This window comes from Bombyx mandarina, chromosome 13 (genome assembly GCF_030267445.1).
Source record: "Bombyx mandarina strain Sakado chromosome 13, ASM3026744v2".
Taxonomy (NCBI): domain Eukaryota; kingdom Metazoa; phylum Arthropoda; class Insecta; order Lepidoptera; family Bombycidae; genus Bombyx; species Bombyx mandarina.
In genome coordinates, this window is record NC_143220.1 from 15,054,539 (window position 1) to 15,081,815 (window position 27,277).

A 27,277-nucleotide genomic window follows, 5' to 3' on the forward strand; every position below is an offset into this window, starting at 1 on the left:
CTTGGGTCTGCCCCTGGCATTATTGAAGTCCATGGGCGACGGTAGCCACTCACCATCAGGTGGGCCGTATGCCCGTCTGCCTATAAAGGCAATGAAAAAAAAACTTTGATCTTATTTTTCATGATGGGTCATGTGAATTTACGTTGTTATATCTATGGGAACTAGTAGCGACTTAACGCTTGGTAAAGAGCTAGTTCGCCAGTTAGATAGTAGCTATGCAATAAATAAATAAAATGCATATTTATTTCCCAATGGTAGATAAAAAAGAAACGTTCCAAGTTAAGATTACCGGAGAAATTTTACATTTAGTGCATTTCCATGTCCGACGGATCGATGAAATTCATCATACAAATTGGAATTGTTCACACATCTGGCACGGAACGTTGTGGTTTAATTAATTTATAGTTATAGATAGTACACTTCTATCTATGTGTAATAATTGGGTTTTCGTAATTATTTAACATACATTGATTGCCACAGGTCAACTTTGTACTTATTATGTTATTATTATTAAGTTATGTGCCAGATGGCCAGAAATTAGGCGAATTTATTAAATTGAAAACATAAATATTCTTTTGGGATATAAACTGGGAGTCATCGCACGCAACACGCATACTAATGCATATATTATTCGTACATTGTTTTGTTGTCGTGTTGCCAGTGCTGAAAGCTAACACAATAATATATTGATATTCATGAACGGCGAATGATACCATTTGTAAAATTGAATATAATAATAATAATATATGTTCGTTAATTAACAGAGCTTCGTAAAAGCTTACGCAGGAAAATACTACATGAGATTTTGTACATTCGAATTTTTGTTTAGTGAAATTTAAAGTCGAAAGCTGTGTTAAATGTGCCATAGTTTTTTAAATGACAACCCTTTAAAACAAGTTAACCGTACTTTTACGGCCCTCGGTGCTACCATTATACGCCATTAGCAGCTTATAATGACACCCAAATAATCAAGTTCTTCATAAATATATTTAGGGAACATTTTTGTCACCTCAATTCAAGATTCCTAATTCAGGCTGTATAAAAAGATGTGTAGCAATGTCTGAGCGTGTATGCTAATCATTTCAGTAAGTCTAAAAATTATAGCTCTTTGTTGCTTGAATAATCCAAGTTGGTTGCCTGCTGATATTGACAGAATGAAACAACAAAAATATTTTAATTTAATTCGGTTATTTAAAAAATGAAAGGAGTTTAAACCTCAGACTTATATAGTTGTTAATAAAATTGTATGATATTGATAATACAAATATTTTTTTATGTCGCTATACAGGGGAGTCGGTTTTCGATTACGGTGGGTTGTAGTTTTGTATGGTTCAAGTACCCATATTAATTTGTTTATATGATGTATTAATTTGATAAAATATTCACAAAATTATTATTAGAATAATATATCAAACAACATTCCAAACCAATTAAGCGAACAGTGTCACAGATATTGTTCTTGTCAATAAGCTCATTGAGGTATGATTGATTTATTTGTAAGTACAAATATTTTTGAATAGGGTAAGTCGAGATTCAAATATTATAATTTCATGAATTTCCAATGTCAAACAATGTCGAAAGTAAATGATCTATGTATTGTACATACCTAAGTGTGTTTTAGCGCCAACAAAAAGATTAAAGTAGATGTTTCTGTCCCGTTTTACGATAGCAATTCGACTTTACGATTCCAACGAAATTAGGTAGGTTAGAACTTTCTTGTTAGCTGTTTATAAACTGACTACAAACATTTAAGCTCAACACAATTAATTTGTTTCAAGAAAGAATAGCATTAAATAGGTATTGCCCTGAGTTTCTTGCCGATCATTCTGAGGGCTGAAATTTCATCCCGAATTGGTGATAACGTCATAGCGAATTAAAATTTCTTGCGAGGATCTACTTTAATAAAAAAAATTAGTTTTAATTATGACCTAGGAAATGTTCACTCTAGCGGGCCGCTGTGTAATTGTAGCCGTAGGCACATAAGAGGGACCGGATGACGGCCTGATACGACAGGCTGGTTCTGGTCCAACGGGGTATTCTGGAACATCAACCGTATCGATGGGCCGCCCATCGATTCACCATAACGATGACTCTACCTTGGGCGGAAATCGGATGCTTGGGGGAGAATGCAAAGAAGTCGTTAGTAGGTTGGATCGAACATCTTCACAATCTCACATACCCCGTGAGCTCCCTCTGCGCGGGGACCTCGTAGGAGGTTCGGCCCCCAGCCTAATAAAGAAAAGGAAATGCTCGACTAAGTAGCTTATATTTTTGTAGCATTTATACTGTCTTAGTACTCCCCTATTCTCTTATTGAAAGCTGGGTCTCACAGAGTATGAAGGTTTATTCTGTAAAGGTAATTCCGTTGTTTGAATGCCTTATTTTTTATTATTGAATGGGTCGCGTTACATACATAAACTCAAGAAATTATATAAACTAGAGGTCCCGCAGTAGTCGAAATTCGACTATAATTAATTGGAATTGTAAGTTTGTACACTATTATGATTGTCTTTTATACTTCTATAATCACAAATTTCGCCAAGACTACACTATAAAAATATTAACAAAGACAAACAATATTTAATCTATTCTCAATTTGACAACAGACGCCAAGAATAAAAGTTTGACAATAAATAGTATGCATGCGTGTGTGCGTCAAATACACGGTATGTAGTGTGTGTAATGTTTTCTTTATTGATTTAATGTATCTTTTATGCATTATTTAAAAAAAAATTAGCATTGTGCACTTCTTCTCTATATTCTCTATAAGTGTGCAAAATTTCATACTCCTCCATCCGCGCAATTTCCATAAAAAGGGATACAAAGTTTTTGCTTCACGCATTAATTTATAGATATCGACCGAACCTCACTTTAATTCGTAATGAAATCATTTAGTTCAATATGAATGTGAGCAAAATAACCATTTAAATGTATGCCAACAAGCGTCGTGTCGTTTTCTGCAACCGAAACTGACCTACATTTACGTTACGATCGGTTTGTAAATAAAACGAAGATAAACTTTTTACCATTCAATTCGAAACGCTCATTTCAGGCTGTATGTACAGGGTGTATTCACCGATTGAAATTTGTGAAAATAAAACACATTTAAGCATCGTCTAATATTCTTCTCCGAATGGCATCCATTTAGAGAGCTCGACATTTACGATCAGTTTTTATGTGTTTGCTTTTCAAATGATTCTGAAAATAGTCGCATAATAGCATTGCTGTTTACGATATTTACAGTTTATTTCCGCCATGGTTTGCATTTCATAGTCGTATGTGTTGTTAGTTATTCGAATCTGGGCACACGAAAAATGCGGCCCGTTGTATGACCATGTGGGAGGTGTTGCCTGCATTTACGGGTTCTATAGTAATGATGGTATCATGTCAAATCGATAGTGTCGGATAATGGATGCATGGTTCGTTTGGGCAGTTATATTCGAGGTAGAAGTGATCCTTAGAGGATTCAATGCTAATCTGTAAGACTGGTTGAGTTCCAGGTCTGCCGTCTGCCGCGTCAGTCTGTCTATGATTTCGCCTCCCTGAACAGAGCGCGACCATAGGCCCATAAAAATCTCCTGATTTTTTTTGTGGAATTGATTCTATCAGGTACCGAACATACCGTGTTATTTTATACAATAAAAACATTGGGAAGCAGAGTGGATTTTTTTCCTTGGAATTTTATATCTTCCTATGATCATTTTATTTGAGAATCGCAAAATTATTGTAAGTATAGAAAATGTTGGAAGGAAAAGTCAAATTGATTAACTCAATGTTAGGAGTCCTTAACAAAGCGAAGCGGTAGAGAAAGCCGTATCAAATTGTTACGCTTTTTAGAGCACAAATCGCCCATCCTAAGGCTTTTTAATTACGTTACGTACGGATATCACAAAGGGAATGCGGTTGCGTAATTTTGCCGTGAATCCGACATTGGGCTATAAGTATCAATTGTAATGCTATCACGGATGTCCTGTTCTTAAAACCGGTACGTATGCAGCAGAAAATATAGTCAAATTAAAATCTATAATACTACAGTACAGTGTGGTATCTACAATACTGTTTGTAAAACAGGTGAGCTGAGAATTTGCTTTACCGACTACCAGCTTTTGGAGTTTCGAATGCAAGAAAGTAGGCTCGTTTATTGGCATGTTGCAAATAATTAAAGCGGACAATAGCAGAGTGTGAATATCACGTTACGTTATTTGGGGTACGAATTAACGAGAAAAGTGAACGCTGGCTTATACGAGTATTACTAAGATAAAAGTAGGAAGGTCGTCATATTGTTTGAGAAGCTAATCGCGTGGATGTTTCTGAAAGATGCGTGTTATTTTGTAAGCTTCTTTTAGTTTGTACTAAGAAAACACGTTTAAGCAGAAATGCATAACAAAGTTTAAATTGAAAACCTTTTTGTCCTTGTAATGTGTCTGTCACGAGCAACGAAATTTTTGTTTATAATTATTTTAATAAGTGATTTATTTTTATATATTAAAATGATTATGATTTCTCTTAGGAAATTGAAATTGATATGTGAAAAAAATATAACATGTAGAGGAGATGAAGAATATCTGAAGCTGCATTTCAGCGTTCGTTTTTTCCATCTCCTCATCAATAAGGCTTTCAAAAGGCCTCATTATTTTTTGGTGTGTATTGCCTTTTTAACTTTAAACATACTATGAACTATGAATACATTGATGAATTTACTTTTCAAAATTGTTCTACAAATGTAGCTGTTGCTGTGTAAAATTTTCATTTCTGATCACGTAGCAATCGTTTGCTATGTTTATGAGTCTAACATGAACTCTAGTTGCGTGAAATTGCGTGAGATGTTTTAATAAGAATTAACTTAAGAATTTTGTTGTACTTTCGACTGAATAAATTTCATTCATATAATAAGATTATTTCTTTTGGCTACGATCGATATACCCTACTACAAAATGAAAGAGTTAACAGTAAAGCATACATTGAAAAACATTTGATAATGACAAATTTGTTACAGTACATAAAGAAGATACAAAGCTGACACTTAAGTCGATTGGTTCTGATAAAGTTAGAAACAGTGGGCCTTATGAACTGGCCCCGTAACATTTGTAATAAACCTTGCATAACTTGATTAACTTAAAGGCAGCCGGTCATTGTTCCCGTCCAACCCGTCGCTTGCGACGAAGGGCTCGGCGAGTAAATTAACCCACAGACACAGCCCACTGAGTCTCTCGCCGGATCTTCTCACTGGGTCGCGATTCCGATCCGGTGGTAGATTCTGCGAAGCACGGCTTTTGCTAGGGTTCGTGTAACAACAACTTCAGGTTTGAGCCCCGCGAGCTCACCTACTAGTTCGGTGAAGCTAGAATAATCCCTCGAGGTCAGTAGAATGGGTAGAAAAAAATAATTAAATGCAGAGTGAAGTAATATTATACACTAGCGTATGTCCGGTATATATCCATCACTCTCTAACGCCAGTATAGTAACGGAATGAACAATACATCTAGCTTCCAGCAGTTTGCTGGCCCTAGTGTAGTAAAAAGTATCTTACGGTTTGTGTCGTAGTCTGAACGACTGTGATTAACGAGGAGTGTTTTTCATTTGTGCTTTTTTCGAAGTAATTGTTTGATCAAGATTCTTCATTAAACGTGTTTTACTCGAGAGTCAATTTTGTAAATTAACTTTTTATTTGTGCTGTAGTCAAATTAAATTCATCAAAACCAAATTAGGCTAAGTCAATGGCTCCGTTGTTACCGATTGTTTTTTATACAGAAATAAGCCTATGGACATCATAATGTGAATATCTCGGTGCATGCTACGACATGACGTCGTGATTTAAATTGCAAAATCTTAGTGGAGCATATTATTGCAAAACCATAGTGGAATCATCTAAGTGGAACACCTCATTAATATGCTACGGATACCAGATAGCTTCGCGTTCGGGGCCTCTCAGACGAGGCCGTCTCTCGGGTGGGGTGGCGCTGGCGGTGTCTCTTGACATCGTCAACGCGTTTAAAACTGCCAAGGCAGTGCCTTCCAACGCCCCTCTAGTGTCCCCCAATGCCCCTCCAGTGCCCCTCTACCTCCGCCGGTTGGTTGGCTCCTATTTAGAATTCAGGTCGGTCGAATGTACCGGGTTCGGTGTGGGGCGGCGCGCTTTGCACGCTCGCCCGTAATAGGAAGCCGGGTGATGGTAGTCCACGTTCCCAAGACCGCTTCGGGGAAAGTGCAATGCAGCGATACCAAGGCGAGCTCTCGGCCCGCCGATCGAGGGAACCAGCGGTAGTGTTGCCGGTGGCCGCCAGTCTGGCGTCTGTGGGGCGGCGGGATGGATGTAATATGCTCTGCGTCAACCCTGTCCCGCTGTCTCAATAGCCCCGACTCCGACCCGGTCCTGGGTAGGGCGCCGGCTGTGAATGGCAAAAGTTTTTAGTGAGGTCCAACTCTCACATAGCTCACGATCTGGCGATTTTCTCCTGTGGAAAAAAAACGGCCAGATAGCAACCCTCACTAAACCACTAGGACCCTAGATGTAATTAAAAACAGAGTTACATAGAGTGTAATTAAAAACTAGTGGCTTACAGATTAGGATAAAATCTGTATATACGTCCGTGGCCTATTAGATATAAAGCTACTGCCTCAAGGTGAGCCGTATCTCCATTTTTCCATGTGTAGTTTAGATAGCTTGTTCAACGCAAAGTGCGCCGTCAGGACATCTGTGAACCGTAACCAATAATAATGTTAGGTATATATAAAATTATTCTGTAAAGAGCTATGGGTTGACACGCTTCGCTTACAATTGCGTCCTTTTATTTTACATATGATAGATTTAGTTTTCGTATTACCATTTTTTTGGACCCTGGCGTATTGCGTATCGGCATCTCGTTCGGCTGTTCTAGTATACCTTTCCTTTTATTTCTGTGTTGGTTACATCCCGAGAGTTGTATTAGATAAAGGATTTAGTTTTCTCGTGGGTGCCGTCGTTAAGTCGATTTAGGATCCTATTCTTTTTGTAATACGATATGCTACGTATTATAGTCAGTAGCATGCAGTCAATATTAATAATACACCCAGGTCTACACACACACCTTTCTATCCTATTTAAACGAAATCTTACGGTTGTAACTTGCATTTATTCATCATTAAAGTAGTTTTAGCTGTCTATAAATCACGGAAATTTAAAATGACACTTATTATTCCAGATTCATCCGGTCAAGAGTATTCATGGGTATATAATACAACAGGTCATGTTCGTAATTTCAAATTTCTGCCCATTGATCAGCCGCAGCCATTCCTAAGTCCCGCGAAAAAGTGCCAAGATGCAATCGAAAGCAAAGAGATAAAAGCCACAGAGTAAGGGCCAAGAGTCCCACGATGTTTTCTTTGGCTGAGGGTTGTGGGTGCGTTAGTTTTCGTGGCGGTCGACGTACTCGCTCCCAAGGAGATGATTCTTCATCATGCCGGAGCTCAGAAATAGAACAAGAGGTTCCCCAAAGATCGGGTAAAAGACTACTCAATGGCGAATGTACCATGAAAGCTTTGGTACCCTTCTTGAAATTTTGGAGAAGAGACGATGTTAGTATGACTAAAGCTGAAAGAAGTAAGTTTATTTTAATTTTTATTAACTAAAATGGGCATACGATTTCGTAGCCTATATAGTTTTAAGTGCTAGCCGGAAAATTGTCATAACCTAAATACTGCTGGTAAAGACAGAATGGAAGTCTCAATTGAATTGGTACGATTTTTGTATTATTATTCAAACCGAACTTTCTTAGCGTATAGAGTTTCTATGAGAGCAAACTTCATATAAGAAACTATACAGCTACGTCAGCGTGGGTGTTAATGTCAAGGGTATTAAGGCATATATAGTACCGACAGAGTACCCCGTAAGTCAAAGTCCGATACAGGAAGAGGACGCCGTCCGGCCTGCTCCACTTTTAGACGCCAAATTCTCATCCAACGATATAACAAATAACGTAGATGTCACACTGTTATCAGACTTATGCGGTGGCGGGATGATTGGGGGCAAAATGTGGCGAGTAAGCAGAACGCGCGATTTTTACTGCTGTGCGATTCTATGTTTTGCGACTTCACTTTCAAAGTATTCTATCTAAAGTCTGCGCTATGTTGACTGGATACATGAAAGAAAAAAAAAATCCAAATTACGAGAGATTTTGTTACGTTCTTAACTCAACGAGTTTTGGGTTGAGGCGCTCTCGAACCAGTACGTCTTTCAATTTACTTTGCGAATCCTTAGGATTGTCACAAATAATTACTTTCTACAAGGGCCTAAGATAATTTAATTATCTACGGGTGTGGTGTTAGGGAAAACCAATTTGTGATTACCAATTTTAGTTGAAATCTATTTTACACAAACAGATTTGAAAGCCTCTAAGTTCAAGCTACAGAGCTACAAACCGTCAAATAGAATTTCGTTTGGTTTTCCTGTAAACTTTGGCAGAATTGTATTCGAAGCTTATTGGCAGTGAAAATTGCGTGTTCCAAATTTCTCGAACTGGTTAAGCTCTTTAAGAAGAAATTGATTTAAATAGAAATTTATTTGTGACTAACAAAGGACAAAAAAGCTTATTAGACGGGGTGCAATCGTATCGTTATTTTTGGTTACATCATTCATTAAGATCTACAAAATTTCAAACTGGAAATCTTAATTTGATTCTTGGCTTCTTATGTAACTTTGCATAAGATTCAGAGTTCGTATCATACATAATGTACCGTAATTTACTATTTGTCTGAAATAATCTAAATGACTCAATAATACATACTTTCATAATGTACCTTAGGAAATTTTATATTTGTTTGTTTGTATATTTGTTTATATAATTTTATATCAACTATACTTGAGACCTTAGAATTTATATCTCAAGGTGGGTGGCGCATTTACGTTGTGGATGTCTATGTGCTCCAGTAACCACTTAGCACCAGGTGGACTGTGAGCTCGTCCACCCACTTAAGCAATAAAAAAAAAAAGATTTAAAATTTACCTTCGAACTACATCGTTCTTTTCGAAGCGAATGAATTATTTCAAAAGGTATCTGAATTCCGATATGCCTACGATTTCGGCAAGTACTGGAAACACGTATGTCAGTTCAATAAAGTATGAAAGTTTTTCTACTTTTTCACTAAGATATTTTTCTAGTGGTCACGGATTACAATGTTGTTTATTGTCGAAGAATCTAAGTATCATATTTTCTTTAACAATGTCTTAAGTTTATTTACGGGACCTAAGGTATAACGGGAAATGCATTTTTATATCTAGTGGCACGCTAGCGGACTAATGTTTACGATGTATATAACCTATATGTCCCCACTTGACCTACTTTGGTTAATGTTTACTCCGAGTTCCTGGTATTACCAGCCTGTGTATTTATTTCGTTTCTGTCATCAATGTGTGGTGCTCGAGGTCACTACCACACAACATAAGGTTAAACGCATTTTCTGTTTGCTTACTTAGATTGTTCAATGTCATTTATCTATGACGATTTTTATCATTGTCCCTAGTAGTCTGTATTATAAGTTAAATTACAAAATGATTAGTTAAAATGTTTAATACGGAACTGCTGTAAGATACTTTAATAAAATATTACCATTCTTACCAAATTAGGTATCAAACTGGTATAAATTGTAGCATTGTTTTATTGTGCTCAAAGTTATATTCTCACAAATAGATTTGATAAATGCTTTCACAATATATAAGCTCTTTTATAAAAGGTATCTTAATACGAGCATTATATTTTGTTGCAAATGAATAGAATTGGGTTTCATTCAGATGAATATACTCGTAATCGTAACGATTAATCTTGCACAATGAGTGACAGCGGTGTCGGTTTTCTCTAAGCATTAAAGAAACCAAAATTTGTATATTTTTTAATTATTCGAGACAAAATACATTCTCTGTCATAATTAATTTCTTATACACATATACATAACTGTTTACTTGTTTCTAAATCTAAATAGGTTTAAGGAATAGTTAGAATAATGAAATTCTTCTAAAAAAATTCCCAGAAACTTAAAAATGTCGCATGTGTTTTTAAATACTATTTGTGTTTTGCTCGACTTAAATTTTGTTTGAACGGAGATCAGTATCCAAAGCGTAGCGGAGATAGTAGTTTTTTTAAAATTAATTATTTAGGTTTGCTCAACTTAGAATGAGTTGCGGATCGATATGGTTTTCATTATTAACTCACGAGTTATACGTCGAAACTTAACTATAAAACTATTTTCTATTGGATCAAGTTTAATTAACTTTGTTATTACACAATAGATTGTTATATGGATATTATATAGCCTTCCTCAATAAATAATCTATCTAACACTGAAATATTTTTTCAAATCGGAGCGTTGGTCTTGAGATTATCGCGTTCAACCAAACAAACAAATAAACTTCAGCTTTATTATATTAGTTTAGATGAATTAAAGTTAAATCTAGGTAGTCACAAATAAGAATGTATATACATATATATATAATAAATAAAGAAACTAATTTTCATGTAATACTTACAATCATTAGAATCATCAATAAAGACTTTATGTATTCAAAATGTAATCTTAAATTCATTAAATTTAGAATTGTGACATCTACTCGTACTACGAGTACGCTTGGGATCAATTTATAACGCCAAAGTGTAAATTCAAGTGATAACGAGATTTTCCATTGTGCTCTTGAGTCAAAAGATCAAACAGTATTTCTACGTGCTTTGCGTTTGTATATATTTTACTGGTGGTAGGACCTCTTGTGAGTCCGCGCGGGTGGGTACCACCACCCTGCCTATTTCTGCCGTGAAGCAGTAATGCGTTTCGGTTTGAAGGGTGGGGCAGCCGTTGTAACTATACTTGAGACCTTAGAACTTGTATCTCAAGGTGGGTGGCGCATTTACGTTGTGGATGTCTATGGGCTCCAGTAACCACTTAACACCATGTGGGCTGTGAGCTCGTCTACCCATCTAAGCAATAAAAAAAAAAAAAAATCTTTAAAATTTATTTCAAATTGTGATACGGTTCGCGAGATAACGCTAACTTGTGCCTTAAAAGTTTCCCTCATAAAACATTGAGAACAGAAATCGTTATAAGATTTAGAGTTTTTTTTTAGTAATTAAGTAATCATTATTTTCACAGTACATAAAGTATTGGTAAAATATGTAAAGTTTTTATATCTCACTAGCTGACGCGGCAGACTTCGTAGTGCCTCAATCGATAAAGAAAAGACCTAAGCTTTTGTATAAAATAAGCTTAAAACAAACAAAAGGAATCCATCCGACGGGGGACATATCAAAGGGAAAACAAAATTGTTATTCTTATTTAATTCTGAGCATTTTCATATTTATCTACCTTTTAAACCTTCTCTGGACCTCCACAAATAATTCAAGACCAAAATTAGCCAAATCGATCCGGCCGTTCTCGAGTTTTAGCGAGACTAACGAACAGCAATCAATTTCTATATATGTAGATATATACAACATTTCGCCATTTTATACTACGTATTAAAGACACAAAACGATTTCAGCTATGAAAGCCGCCATTTTAATTCAGCAGTGGTACAGGCGTTATTTAGCGCGAATGGAAGTGAGAAGGCGTTATACCTGGACCATATTTCAGAACATTGAATATGCGGGCGAACATGATCAAGTGAAGGTAAAGGTTTTTTTTTATTCTATGTAAAATACCAAAACAGTTCACGACTCATCTGGTAAAGCGGTTGTCGGAGCACATAGATGCCTCGCGTCTTGAGAAATAAGGTCGAATTGAATTGGACATAACGAATATCCTCTCAATACGAAATTCATATTTGTTTCGTCGTAGCTATAAGCAGAGCTATCTTACCAATCAGCAACTAACAAAATCAAGCATTAAAGATACGGGGGGCCGAGGTGAAAAAATATGGTGGGAATTTATACATCTACCATGGAATGATGATGGGGAAGTAATAACTCAAAAGGCCAGGATTGCATCAAACAAGTGCCTCTGGTCCAGATAAAGTAAATTTATTTTCAATGGAATTGATTGAAAAGTTATTTTTAAGGGTATATGAGCAGAATTTCCGAGACTTGTTACAGTATGGTAAATTTTAATATTTACAAAGTTTTTTTTAAAATAACTAGAACCTTTTAATGGTGGCACAGTATATAAAAGCTGTTATGAGTTAGACATTAATATGAGCTAGAAATAAAGATGTATAGTACAGTATCTAACTTCAATATTTGTTTGGTTAATACCCGCTAACAAAGACTAAACTAAATTAACGTTCAAGTGGAGCGAGCAGTAGGTGTTTGTGAAATTAGAATTTGCAAACTGCATCGAGTTTATAAGTGATTAAGAGTTAGGTTTACGTTAACTAATGGAATTGCTCCACCGAAGATGAAAATGCGGCTAACAGACATTATAATCGGAAAGCATTTATTATGTTTATTAATTAATTTACCGTTGGTAGCGAGTTAGGAAAATACGTTAATTATAATTACAAAGATAAATTAACAAATTATATTTTGGACGATTAAAGTCGTCGCTTACAATAAATTTATTGCGTTAACTCGCCGCCGAGAAAGTATTGTGAATAATGTTCAGGTTTTTTTTTATTGCTTGGATGTGTGGACGAGCTCACAGCCCACCTGGTGTTAAGTGGTTACTGGAGCCCATAGACATCTACAACGTAAATGCACCACACACCTTGAGATATAGTTCTAAGGTCTCAGTATTGTCACAACGGCTGCCCCGCCCTTCAAACCGAAACGCATTACTGCTTCACGGCAGAAATAGGCAAGGTGGTGGTACTTACCCGCGCGGACTCACATGAGGTCCTACCACCAGTAAAGTCGTCGCTTACACTAAATTTATTGCGTTAACTCGCCTCCGAGTTTCGAAAGTATTGTGAAAATAATGTTCAGGTTGTTCCTATCCTCACTGTAACAACACAAAAGCAATTCAGTCTATCTTATTTACAAATATCGCTCATAACGGGTTTCGCTACGCAGGTAATCCTCTTATGGAAATGTTCGTCTATGTATTTGGATTCTATGAATTTTAATGTGAATCATCGTCGGGATAAGTCGATTAAGATTCATTCTACATATGACTTGGTTAAATAACGAAGTCACAGTTAATTAAGTCGGAAATGGATAAAGCTATCTATGTACCTAGAGGCGAAGCGGTGTCAGTTATGTTGACTCACTCTGCTCACTGAACATTTCAGTTCAATCATTCAGTCTGACTGAGCAGGGTTACAAATAATGACAAAGTGTAACTAGATAATATTTGACATTTCTATGAACTATGAGCAAAATTTTTTTTTTTTGCAAGGTTGTTGGTCGAGCTCACAGCCCAACTGGTGTTAAGTGGTTACTGGAGCCCATAGACATCTACAACGTAAATGCGCCACCCACCTTGAGATATAAGTTGTAAGGTCTCAAGTATAGTTAGTTATTATCGTATTATTTTCTTCATACTTTACTCACAGATGTACACGAAGTGGTATTCAATCTTGATGTTTAATTTACAGGATTTCGCAACGCTTTGATGGATTGATAATAAGACCCATACATAAACGGGAATATTGCTTAAATTTGTTTCCCCTCTATGTTGAAAAATAAAATATATTGCAAAAGATTTTCTCACTAAATTAAATAGGAAAAGGCTGTTAAATATTCCAAATTTTGCGAAAAAGAATGTTACAGCTTTATTATTTAGATGTTATTTTTGAATTATTTGAAAATGCACTGTTTTTTAAACGAATAATTGACTAGTCATGCTCTGTCTAGACACTAGATACGTACGCATGAATGCCCCTGTGGTTGCATCGGTGACTCGCAACATAATCATTGACTAGTCATGTGTGTGCACAATCATATTGCGCAAAAATAAAACGTATTAAAGTAAACCCAGGGGATTCGTACGTTGTTGTTATCGGTTTACTGATTCCATTTATTGGCGCTGTTGAATTTAGAAATCCAGAAAATAAGAGCTTACTTTCATGTATGTTTTGTTTGGTCGAAGAATAATATACTTTTTATTTATTAGATGCATTATTTCGATGTATTATTTAAAGGCATCAATTTTTGCTGAAAGGAATAATAAAAATAATTAAGAAGCCTTAGATTTTTGGCGCCATACATTTCAGTGTGCTTAGTGCGAGTTTTTTAACGTTCCCGATAGCGTAAAAGTTAGCTCATATTTGTATGGATTGGGATCGTTTGTGTACGTTTGCCGCTAGGGGCGCGCCCGGGACACCAGTGCTACGAGGCCCCTATTGTTTGTGCTGTGCGATTGTGTGTGCCCAAAGCGTGAGTGTTGTGATCTAGCGGTGTTGTTTCGGCGCGGAGACGTTCCGAGCAACGTAACGCAGGACCCGGGACCAGGTGAGTTGTTCGACACTTTCTTTCCTAACATTGGTTAATTGCGGGTAGTTGTCGTTCAGCCTGGAAAAGCTGCGTACTCATTTTATTCTAAGAATAAAAACCGAGTTACGTTAGCGCCTTCGAGTCTGGCCATCTGTGTCCGTTCCCAGTCCTCCCCTACCCTTCGGGGTTAGGAGGGGCTGTTACTAAACCCGCGTAAGCCGATTTACGGTGGTGGACCTCGGCAACGTCGGGAACCCCGTATACAGTTTGTTTTTAGATATAGTAGTAGTTCATAGTAGTTTTCTTTATTCTTGCTTTATTGTCTTTAAATTGTTATTATTTCTACTAATTTTAAACTAATTTTGAGATATTAATTATAATTCCTATTTTGTAATCACCCACTAGCGCCACTGTGGCAGATCTATTTACTATAATTAAGTTTTTTCAAATATACCCTCCATAGTTTTAATATTTTAAATTCATGTAAATATAAATTTAACTTTTACGTTCCAATATTGGCGAACCGACCGACCCTTGTAAGTGGTCATTTCAATTTTTCTTTTAGTAATTAGTACGAAACACGCTGTAGGTTTCCCCGTCGTTGCCGACTTACAGTGGTTTGTTTTCTTTGTAGATTGTAGATTAAATTTATGTGTCTGTTGGAATTCTATCCCCACCTTACTACAAGCTGGGGTGGAATCCTGCAGGTCCATCGGTATCGTGTCGGAGCGATTGAACGCTCGACGCATACATATACATAATTGTTAATAGTCTCCTTATTTCTTTATTTTACACCAAATTATTATAGTTTATTATTTACTAGGTTGAATATTTTACAACATTTAGATGCACATAAATAGGAACTCGAGTCTTCAATAGTAAGTACATTGTTAATTTTGTAGATTTTTTATTTTATGTTAATTTTCCTACGCACACTACAAGTGGCCGGCTGCGGCGGATGCCTGCAGGGTGGACCGTTGCAGATTAATTTTAGTGTATGTTCAATTTTTTTTTTGTCTTTGCTATTAGTCTAATCCAATTTTTTATTATTATTATTCTATAATTCTTTTCAAGTAGCTTAAATTATGGTATCTTTGACCAGTTAATTAGTTAGTTCAGTTAATTATAAGCACCTATTAATTTATTAGTTAAAGCCAACAAATACATCGGTCGGTTAGCGGAAGTATATGGTTATATAGTAACTATCACGGATGTACCGACAGTCGTGGGACCCGTTAAAATAATTGGCTAAAACATGTCTGGGGGGACATCACCCCCCATTATCAGCACCCCCGGCCCGTCCCGTAAGGGACGCCAAGTTATGTCGAGTCTAAGATTCAGACCAGCACCAGCAACCCGTACAGTCTCGATGGGACTCGGGACGGACAGCCGGCCCGGGCCCCCGGTCGCGGCCCAGAGGACTCCGAGGATCGAACCGGAGGAAGATGTCCTTCCCCCGTTGACCGATCCCTCTGGGCCCTCTCGGCCGCGGAAGAAGGCCAGGTCCGAGTCTGACCGAGGCTCATCGAGCGAAAAGAACAAGCGTCCTAGAATAGGCCCCTCATCTAGATCGGAGGGAGAGGAAAGTGCGACCACATCCTCTGCACACTCCTCAACCGAATCGGTCACTCCTTCCTCGTCTAGGTCTTCGTCCCCCTCTGGGAGTCCAATCCCAGTTCAACCAATTCCGAAGCCTAGGGCTCCCGCCAGGACAGGGACAGCCCCAAGGCAAGTAAGATCCCCTCCTCGCTCTCCTTCCCCAACGCTATCTCCAATCCCGGTAGACTCAACCCGAGGTGCCCCCGCCCTAAGCGGCACGGCGGGCAACCTGGATTCGACCAGGTACATGGACCTCGAGTCTACCAGACCTCAACAAGCCACTAAGCCCAACCCCACTCCCTCCACCTCCTATGCTGCCATGGCAGCTAGGCCAGGTATCCCTACCGCCCAGAGGACTTCCCAATCCTCACGAGTCCCTCCCCCGAGGCCGAAGGGTCGCGCCCAGGAGGAACTGCGCCGACACCCGCCAATTATGGTGGAGGCCCTCCCAAATTGGTCCCGCCACATGGCGGCCATTAGGGAGCGCCTAGGCCGCGCCCCCTCGGTGCGACCCTTCGGCGCCGGTTTTAGATTTCTGCCGACGTCGGCTGAGGAGTATAGGGCGGTCCAGGCCTACCTGTCGGAGGCCTCTGCCAGGGACGGTACCATTAAATGGTACTGCTACGCCCTGGCGGAGGAGATGCCTTCGAAGGTGGCGGTCCGGGGCCTCCCTGCCGACACCGACGAGGCAGAAATAGTCAATGCCCTGAAGGAGCTGGGATTCCCGGCTCGATACGCCAGGTGCATTAGGTCCCGGAGAGGGCGTCCGGGCTGCGTTTTTCACGTAGCCCTGGACCACCTCTCGAAGGACGACCTCGCCCGCTTGTACGCAGTCAACGAACTGCTGTACCTGCCGGGGGTGACGGTCGAAGGATGGCGTCCAATCCGAGGGCCTGCGCAGTGTCATCGCTGCCAGGCCTTCGGACACGCCTCCTACGACTGTCATCGCGCGGTCCGTTGCGTAAGGTGTGCCGGGGAGCACATCGTAGCGGACTGCCCGAGGCCGAGGGACGGCCCGTTCTCCTGTGCCAACTGCGGGAAGGACCACGCCGCCGTCGACAGACGGTGTGCGGTCTTCCGCAAACGGGCCAGGATGATGGGAGCAACCGTCCCCCCTCCTGCACCACAGGCACCTCGAGCCGGGAGTGCAGCTCTTCCGGCTTCAATACCTGTAGCAAAGGGGAAGGGGAAGGGGAAAGGGAAAACTTCCCAGCCCCCTCCCCCATCCCACTCCGCTCCGTCTGCTGTGGTGGTGGAGGCACTGCCATCGGCGCCTACGCTGATGGCACAGGCCAACCCACCACGGCGGATAAATAAACCCAAACCCACTCCTGCTCCCCGTGGTCGTACATCTGCTGGTATATCAGTGCCTAAACCACTCCCGACTAGCGGCCCTACGTCCACTAAAAGGGAGAAGAACAAGAGGAAAAAGGCCAAAAGGAAAACAAGAAAAAGGGAAGAAAGAGAGAGACTAAGGGGTACATCTGAACCCACAGTGCCAGAACCCCAACTAACCAACACAGAAACCATGGAGGTCTCCGAGGCCCCCCTTACTGCCCAACAACCGACATCAAGCCAACCACTGCCTACAGCCCATCCGGCCGAAGGCAAGCACGACTTGAACAAGCAGCCCCCCCCCCCCCCGCCCTCAGCGCGAGCGCCGCAGCGGTCGACAGGCCTCCCAGCCTGCCGGCTTTGCTGCATGGCTGCTCGCACTGTGGGAGAAATTGTCCGAGGTGATCTCCGGAGTAATCCGTGAGATCGCCTCGGGAGCCAGTCCCTTCGGGGGGCTCCTGTCGGGGTTCTACCAAATGATTGCGCAGTTCAATGGCTAGCCAGGAGCTGCGCATCATTTATTGGAACCCCGACGGGATAAAGTCCCGAAAGAACGACCTGCTTGTTCTCGCCCGGGAGTATAACCCAGAGGTTGTGCTCCTGGGCGAGACCAAGCTACGTCCTCAGGATGCGTTCAGGATTCCAAACTACTTCATGTACCGACGTGACGAGCTTACCCCTGCCGGGCGGCCGTTCAGGGGCACTGCGGCCCTCGTCAGGCGGGACGTGGTGCACGATCAGTTGGATTTGCTGTCCTTCACATCGACAAGGTCAGTCGGTGTGAGGGTACACACCTCGGGGGGAGATATGCGGATTTATGCCGCGTATAGACCCCCGGGGCCTGAATTTCACCCTGAGGACATAAGACGGGCCCTGAATCACGACAGCCGCCCAGCTCTGCTGGTCGGGGACCTCAACGCGAAGCACGTCGCGTGGGGCTCCCGACTTAACTCAGCAGTGGGCAGGCGGCTGTTAGAAGATGCCGATAGGGGCGACTACTCCGTGGTCGGCCCCGACGAACCCACACACATCCCGACCGCCGCGCGCTATCAGCCCGATGTGCTGGATGTGTGTGTGCACAAGGGGCTACGGTGCCCCGTAACGATCGAGGCACTGTACGACCTGGGTACCCCACATCTCCCTATCCTGGTGACACTGGGAATGGGGCTCACCCGGGTTGCGACCTCGCCCCTACGACCGAAGGTCGACTGGGAGCTCTTTAAGAGACGACTAGTCGACCTTCCCGTGATTCAGGACCCCAACACCCCTGATGGGGTCGACGATGCGGCAACCCGCCTTGTTGACTCCATCAGGGGAGCGATCGACCAGGCGACGACTCTTGTGCCCAGCGGCGGGCCCAGAGGTATACTCCCGGCCCATCTGAAGGCGATTATTCGCCGGAAGAGGGGCTTGAGGAGGCTCTGGGCGACAACTCGTTGTCCCAGGATAAAGCGCGAGCTTAATGAACTGGAAGCGGAGCTGGCGACAAAGATTAGCACCTTCCGGGGCTATGCCTGGCAGGAGAGGATCGAGGAGGCCCGCGAGGACCCCTCCTCAGTATCCCTTCACCGGCTTTGTCGCCAGCTCGCAAATCGGCCTGCCCCGACTTGTCCACTCGTGGACGAGAGGGGCAACCGATGCTTCTCGGCTCAGGCCCGCGCCGATATCCTGGCCGAAATGCTGGAGCGGCAGTTCGCTCCTAATGACTCTGCACCCTCAGAGGCCTCATTCCACCAATCGGTGGAAGAGAGCGTAGCAAGCCTACTCTCCTCCCCGGTGCCACCGTTGGGAGATGGTGATTTCATCACTCCCAGCGAATTGCGCCTCATCATCAAGCGGATGAAGAGGCGCAAGGCGCCGGGCGAGGACGGTATTCCCTCCCTCGCTTTTTTCCACTTCCCTGAAACGGTCGTGTCATATATGACACGGCTGTTCAACTCCATTCTGTCCACAGGACACTTCCCGGGAATTTGGAAATTGGGCAAGGTTATCGCCTTGCCCAAACCCGGCAAGGACAGGAGAAATCCCTCCAGTTACCGTCCGATCACGCTGTTGTCGCACGTGGGCAAGTTGTTCGAGCGGCTGCTGCTGAGAAGGATGTCGCCGCACATCCTTCTCAGACCCGAGCAATTCGGGTTTCGTAGCGGTCACTCGACAACGCTGCAATTGGTCCGCGTCATGCATCACTTGGCGGATCGGACCAACGCGCGCCAGTACACGGCCGCAGTCTTTCTCGACATCGAGAAGGCCTTCGACCGTGTCTGGCATGCGGGACTGATCCACAAGCTGTTGCAGAACACGGACCTCCAGCACGCCTACGTGCGACTGCTGGGGTCGTACCTGGAGGGAAGATCCTTCCTTGTCGCGGTCGAGGGCGCCAAGTCGTCGGTGCGCCCAGTCACGGCCGGAGTTCCGCAGGGGAGCGTCCTGGCACCATTCCTCTACGCTCTCTACACCAACGACATTCCCACGCTCGAGGGCAACCTCGAAGCGTGGGAAGCCGACGTGAAGTTGGCGCTGTTTGCCGACGACAGCGCCTACTTCGCGTCATCCAACTTCCCCTCTGCGGCCATTTCGAGGATGCAGAGGTTATTGGACTTACTGCCCCAGTGGCTGGACCGATGGAGGGTCGCGGTCAACGTGGGGAAGACCGCGGCTATTCTCTTCGGTCCGGTCCGCACAAGAGTCGTCCCGGGACAGCTCAGTCTCCGTGGCGCTAATGTCGAGTTTAGATCCAGCGTCCGGTACTTGGGGGTCGATATCGACCGGAGTTTGGGGATGACCGCCCACGCCAATAAGGCGTTGGCGGCCGCTCGCTACGCGAGATTCCTCCTCCGGCCGGTGTTGGCCTCCAGGTTGCCGGTCAGGACTAAGCTCGGCATTTATAAGACGTATGTCCGTTCCCGTATCACGTACGCAGCTGCGGCCTGGTATCACCTCATCCCGCAGGTCATGCGGGTGAAGTTACAGGCCCAGCAGAATCTGGCTCTTCGCACGATAGTCGGAGCAGGGCGTTACGTCAGTAATGCCGTAATCGCCCGGGATCTGGATGTGGAGTCGCTCGAGGAGTTCATCCGGAGGCTAGCTCGTAATCTTTACGAGCGGGCTGACGGTGGACCCCACGAGCATCTCCACAATTTAGCTCCCTTGCACGCTAGACCACCTGATGGTCTGGCGCTACCAAGGGAGCTACTGGAACCCCCGGCTATGGTAAGATAGTCGGCTTAATCGGAGTGATATGGGAGTGCTCATAATGAGTGCCCCCATGGGACTGAGCTGTCCACACTCGTCACTTCCCCCCACATTGCTGGGGTGCCCCCCTATGGGGACCCATTTTCCACCCCCGAGGGTGGACCACTCCCCCGTTTGGGGAGTGTTTTAATTCGGCCCCTCCCCGTGACGGACTTCCCCTTCTGGGGAGCCCTTAGCGGGTGAGCGCCAAACTAGTGCCGCGGCTCCCCCTCTGATTGTAGAGGCGGGGCCGCGGCATGGGGCCGGTGGCGGGCCCCTCGTAGCCGCTGACTGTTGTCCCCGTGTAAATAGTAGTGTAGTTTAGTTTGTAGTTAGTTTTTAGTTAGTTAGTAAGGGAAAAAAAAAAAAATTGAGGACAACACGACGCCGGAGGATCCTGCTGCCGGGCGTCATCCCTGGAGCCATTCAAGCCCATCGTATTATATATATGTATATATTTTTGTCGATGCGAGTGTGCCGAGCACGCTACGAACAGCCTCCCCTAATCCCGTCTTGCAATAATTTCACCCCTGCCCTGTATGGCAGGGAGCTCCGTCCCGGGTAGTGGGGTTTGCCCCGAGGCCCGTTCCGTGCCCCCGAAAGGGGGTACGACGACCCTTCTTGCTTGCTTGCTTGCTAGGGGCGCAGTTCCAGGGGCTGTTGTAGGGGCTTTGCTCTGCCCCTGGCATTGCTGACGTCCATGAGCGACGGTGACTTACCATCAGGTGAGCCGTATGCTCGTCTACCTAAAATGACAATAAAAAAAAAGCTGCATACAAAATTGGCTTAACTTTTACGCAATGTTAAGAAACTCGCACTAAACACACAGATTATACATATCAGAGAAATGTATTTGAAGTATTTCCATGATGTGTATTATTGTTCACAGCTGTATAATTTTTTCAACGCACTGCTCAGCCACATGATGGATACGAATGGGCGGCCCTCCTCCGAGCGTACCTCGAGGACAGCTTCCGTTTGTAAGTCGTTTCAGTATGCCATTTCCTCGGAGTAGATTACACCGGAACCGAAATGCTTATGGAGACAGTCTGAACAGCAACATCGCTTAATGAACTGCATACTATTTTCAGAATAAGTTCTGTGTAATTTTGTAAGTCTGTAGCTTAATGTCTTTGTGTTTTAATTACTGAGACGCCCGGTGCATTCGTATCTACTGCTGTTACTGTGCCCGTGTTGAATTATTTTGGAAGGTTTAAACTTTATACGTGATCAATAATACTATAATGCCACAATGACTGAACAAAATGTCATAAAAACAAATGGCAAATTTTTTACGGATTTATTGGTGAAATAACAAAACAAATTGTTACATTCGTATAAAATATTAAAGATTGTCAACTAGTTTTCGGACACTAACATGTGAAAGTTTCTCGACGTTTCAAATAAGCCTTTAACAATATCCGAAAGTTTTCCGCTGACAACAGCTGTGAGTTTTCTCTGTAGTCTCCAGTGTATTTGATAACTTATTTCTAGATGTATTTTTATTTAGCTCTTTTTTCAGTTCGTTTTGTAATCGTATTAAAAACAACTAATAGAATTTAAATATTTAGTTTTGCAGAGTGTAGATAGCGACTTGTTATCAAACATCTCGATTTGCGACGAGCAATGGTGACTATTCGTCATTAGATAGACCATAGGCTTTGAACTGAACTGATCGGTTTAGCCAAGTTAAGCAAAACTTTTCAACGATTCCCGATTAATAGAAAGTAGCGTATTGTACTAAATATTTAATTTGTAATTTAGGGGCCATTTTTAATAAAATGCATTAGTTTAAAAACAACTTTAATTAAGTATTAATTAACAATTTCATTTCAATTGAATATTAGTGAAGTTTTCGGATAGTTAGTCAAACAATTACTTTTCAACTTAATTATCATACATTTCGAAATATGCACTGGGCCAAATTTTAGAGTATATAATATTTGTACAGAGTTTTCCGCCCCGCGTAATTTTGTAAAGTTAATATTACTTTCAAGCCTTTTTTGTTTCACCTTTTATTACCATATTATCTTGCTACAATGCAAAGCTCAAATACGTGTCACGACCAACACAGTTCAAGTAACTACACTGCAATGACCTTTGTCAGTCTGTAATGTGAATAAAACTAGGTCTCGGCTATTCTCGGACTAGTGCGACACGAAATCCTCAGATATGTTGCGACGTCGTATAGTAAAGGAATGAGTTCATCATAACGTATATTTCCGACAATAAAATTTACGTTCGAACACATTCATCCCTAGATTGAGAACGCAGATATTGCCAGTTTTAGCACAGGGGAGTAATGTTATAGTTAACGACATTTCTACGATTCTATTCTTATCTGCACATTGTGTCAGCGACCTCACAATCAACGGTAACAATCTTAAAGTTCTGCTTGAATATCTAAAAGTCCTTATTGCACAGAGCTTTAATTATGAAAAACGCGAATGGAGGAGTTATGAGAAATGTTTACGTATTTTGAAATTTTGTAGTGGAACAAGTTTTTTCTGAAGAGTCCGACGAAGGAGGGGGCGTCGATGAGACCGCTCCCCCGAAGCCTTCTCGAGGCCCCGACGTTGAATTCCCGCTACAAAGAAAGGATATCGACCTATTGATTGAGGCATTCAGAAAGAAAAAGGTACGGATTCGTTGTATTTACTCCAGCCTATTTTAAGTGAACCAGAATATTTAAGTAAACTAGAATAGTGTGAAGGATTTACGCTTGTTTAAACGTCTATGTATGGCTAACAATTTTTTTCAGTCGTAACGTTCTAGGAACACTATTGAGTTCGTATGGCAATCGACATACGTGTGATTCTCGTCAAAATTTTTTATTTGTGGGGCTGAGAGATTGAAGCGCCGTATATATCGACCCTTAAGAGTATTTTGTGCCCAATCCCTGATCTTTTATATATTTTCCAAAAAATAGCGTGAATTTTTGGTTATCGTTCTCGATTTTAGAGACAATTTGGTCTCGGGTAAGTTTTGTATGCATGAAATTTTGAATATCGTTATTGGGTATAGATTTTAGAGACAATTTGTTCTCGGGCATGTTTCGTATAAACTTAGTAACATAATGTGCAGGAAGGAGGTTGAAAACGTTTGATATTCTAAATTGCTTTTTGTTTTGATATGCCTGAAAATATATTCATCATACCCTTTCTTTACAGCATCGTTTACATCCAAAGCACGTAGCTCAGATACTGAAAGAGGCCACACAAGTATTGAAAAGGTTACCCAATATCAATGTGGCTACCACATCTATATCTAGCCAGATCACTGTTTGCGGAGATCTCCATGGAAAACTAGATGATCTACTCGTCATATTTCACAAGGTTGGTACTAATGGAAAGAGATTTCAAATAAAATTACAAAAAAATACTACGTGACACTTATAATTTGAATATTTGAATATCTAATGTCCAAGTCTATATTCGTTGCGACATTGACTATCGCTATCAAGTGGGATCCTCGCAACCCTCTCGGATCACGATTCGAAGTGTTGAAGCAATTTCTTTCCACATTTATAGATTTACGTTGAAAGGTTTGCCTCTAACTTGATTTTTTGTCAATGGAATCCGAGTCAAAGTATTTTTTTTTTGCCACATTCGAATAAAATACATCAAGAATCACTACATAGTATAAAACAAAGTCGCTTTCTCTGTCCCTATGTCTGTCTGTCCCTATGTATGCTTAAATCTTTAAAACTACGCAACGGATTTTGATGCGTTTTTTTTAATAGATAAAGTGATTGAAGAGGAAGGTTTTTATGTATAATAACATCCATTAAATAGTGGAGAAATCAATAATAAATTACAGTTTCCGAAGCGAAGCGAGGGTTAGGCGCTAGTCAGATCATATGTTGAAAATAATTTTACATCGCAACACCGAACCTTTCAACGAAGAATTAACCTCTGTTATTGATGAGATTGGTGAATCCATTTATATTTGTCGGAAAATACCCACTTCGCCGTCTCGCGCAAGCCTTGACATATTGACACTACCTATAATGGGATATTATCTCGAGCTAGTTTGCGTTTCACGTTAATGAGAAGGGTTTCTTTTCGTATATCGTATGATATATATTTTTTCCTTTTATATTTCTTTACTAGCTGACCCGGCAGATTTCGTGGTGTCTCAATCGATAAATAAAAAAACCTAAACTTTTGTATAAAATAAACTTAAAACAAACAAAAGGAATCCGTCCGACGGGGGACTCATCAAAAGAAAAACAAAATTGTTATTTTTATTTAATTCCGACCATTTTCATATTTATCTACCTTTTAAACCTTCTCTGGACTTCCACAAATAATTCAAGACCAAAATTAGCCAAATCGGTCCAGCCGTTCTCGAGTTTTAGCGAGACTAACGAACAGCAATTCATTTTTATATATATATATAGATAGATAGATTAAGCGTAGATGGGTGGACAAGCTTACGACACGTCCTCAAGTAAGTGGTTACAGGAGTCCACACCTGGATATTACTATGTAAATATTCATGAGTTCGGTCGCATGACTGCTACGTGGAAGAAATAGTTAGGTTGTCGGTACCCATCCCTGTGGACTAATAATAATACGGCTAGTAATTACGCTTAATAAATTGAATGGGCTTGCTTGTATGACGTTATTCCTTTATCTATATATTAATACGTGAAGCAAAAACTTTGTATCCCTTTTTACGAAAATTGCGCGGACGGAGGAGTATGAAATTTTCCACACTTATAGAGAATGTAGAGAAGAAGTGCACAATGCTAATATTTTTTTAAAATAATCCATATAAGATACATTAAATCAATAAAGAAAACATTACACACACTACATACCATGTATTTGACGCACACACGCATGCGTACTATTTATTGTCAAACTTTTGTTATTCACGTCTGTTGTCAAATTGAGAATACATTAAATATTGTTTGTCTTTATTAATATTTTTTATAGTGTAGTCTTGGCGTTTTTGATTATATAAGTATAAAATATAATCATAATAGTGTACAAACTTCCAATTCCAATTAATTATAGTCGAATTTCGCCTACTGCGGGACCTCTAGTCATGATAATTAAAGAATGTACTTTTAAATGGTCTGTAACGCGTTTGTTTTTACTATTTTTCAAAATAAAGTGTCAGTTAACGTGTTCGATTATTCTTGATAGCCTATTACTGGAGGTACTCTTGTGAGTCCGCGCGGGTAGGTACCACCGCCCGGCCTATTTCTGCCGTGAAGCAGTGATGCGTTTCGGTCTGAAGGGTGGGGCAGCCGTTGTAACTATACTGAGATCTTAGAACTTATATCTCTAGGTGGGTGGCGCATTTACGTTGTAGACGTCCATGGGCTCCAGTAACCACTTAACACCAGGTGGGCTGTGAGCTCGTCCACCCATCTAAGCAATAAAAAAAAAATGAAGCGAAATTAATGATGAATCAACAAGCGAGCGTATTTATTTATGCCATAATTTGCACTCGCTTTCGAGCGTAGGGAAAGAAACTGGGTCAGATAGACTGGGCGTGATTGACACGTTAACGGTCGCAGCGTACACTATATAGTGATTTTGTTGTTTTTCCGTAATCGATGGTGGTGGTGGGACTTCTTACTGGCGGTAGGACCTCTTGTGAGTCCGCACGTGTAGGTACCACCACCGCGCCTATTTCTGCCGTGAAGCAACAATGCGTTTCGGTTTGAAGGGCGGGGCAGCCGTTGTAACTATACTGAGACCTTTTTTTTTCTTCATAAAAGCTAATAGATACTTTTATTAAATTTCGACGCTATTGACTACTTCGAAATTTAACAAGATGCATAGGTATTTAAACATTTAAATATAATGATTATCATGAGAGGTAAAATAATATATGACAAGGGGGTTTTGAGTAGAACAGTATACTGAGACCTTAGAACTTATATCTCAAGGTGGGTGGCGCTTTTACGTTGTAGATGTCTATGGGCTCCAGTGACCACTTAACACCAGGTGGGCTGTGAGTTCATCCACCCATCTAAGCAATAAAAAAAAAACGGTTGTCGGAGTTACTTTAGGTGAAGAGGTCGCGACTGGCGACCATCGCGCTGGGAGCGGCGCACGCGTCATCCCACAATAATTGGTGTCGCCGCGCCGCGTCCACTACGGTTTGATTGATAGACCGCCTGTTACGCCGGACGACCTAGTTAATTTGCAGATATTGTTTTCCTATTTCTATTTCCGTCTTATTGATGAGGGAAAAAAAGGGGGAACTTTCAATATCGTGTCACTTTTATTAATTTATATTAATAGTGCATAAATTGATTATACTGTCTGACTCGTTGGTAGAGTAGGTAGCGCCGATAGTCGCGGGTTCGATTCTCATTTCGGGCGGACATTCGTGTGAACTTAGTTGGTCTATGTATCTATTTATAGATTAGTACCTGGTTTACATTGCTTATTATTTATTTAATTATTTTAATTATTATGTAATTATCTTATTCAACGTTTATAAGTTAAATAACATAATAATTAAAATAAAGGTCTTAGTTCACTTTAATCTTTCGTAATTTTCAATTTTTTTGTATACCATATCGAGGGGTGAATGGCTATTTGGTTTAAGCGACATTTTACTTAATACGCGACATTTATCTTTGTAATTAAAGGTGCTTTTTATTGGTATTAGCATCAACAGTTCGATGTTTTTAATTGAACTTCAATTAAGCTTACTCTATTGAAATACCTAAAGGATATTTGAGTCGACTATTATCAAAGCCGGCAATCTGACTTTTGGACAATTATTGGTAAATCAGAAAAACGAATTATTGACTT

At 41.3% G+C, this 27,277-nt stretch overlaps 1 protein-coding gene across 1 annotated transcript in view; it reads left to right on the forward strand.

Annotated features, from left to right (window-relative positions):
- The window catches only part of rdgC (retinal degeneration C), a 74,038-nt gene that overhangs the window by 20,322 nt on the left and 26,439 nt on the right, over positions 1 to 27,277 (forward strand). The window contains exons 2-6 of the mRNA XM_089732362.1: positions 7,182 to 7,579; positions 11,501 to 11,628; positions 21,382 to 21,472; positions 22,985 to 23,130; positions 23,663 to 23,827. Coding sequence (XP_089588488.1) covers positions 7,354 to 7,579; positions 11,501 to 11,628; positions 21,382 to 21,472; positions 22,985 to 23,130; positions 23,663 to 23,827 — 756 coding nt within the window. The 5' untranslated portion in view covers positions 7,182 to 7,353. The remainder of the gene's footprint in view (positions 1 to 7,181; positions 7,580 to 11,500; positions 11,629 to 21,381; positions 21,473 to 22,984; positions 23,131 to 23,662; positions 23,828 to 27,277) is intronic.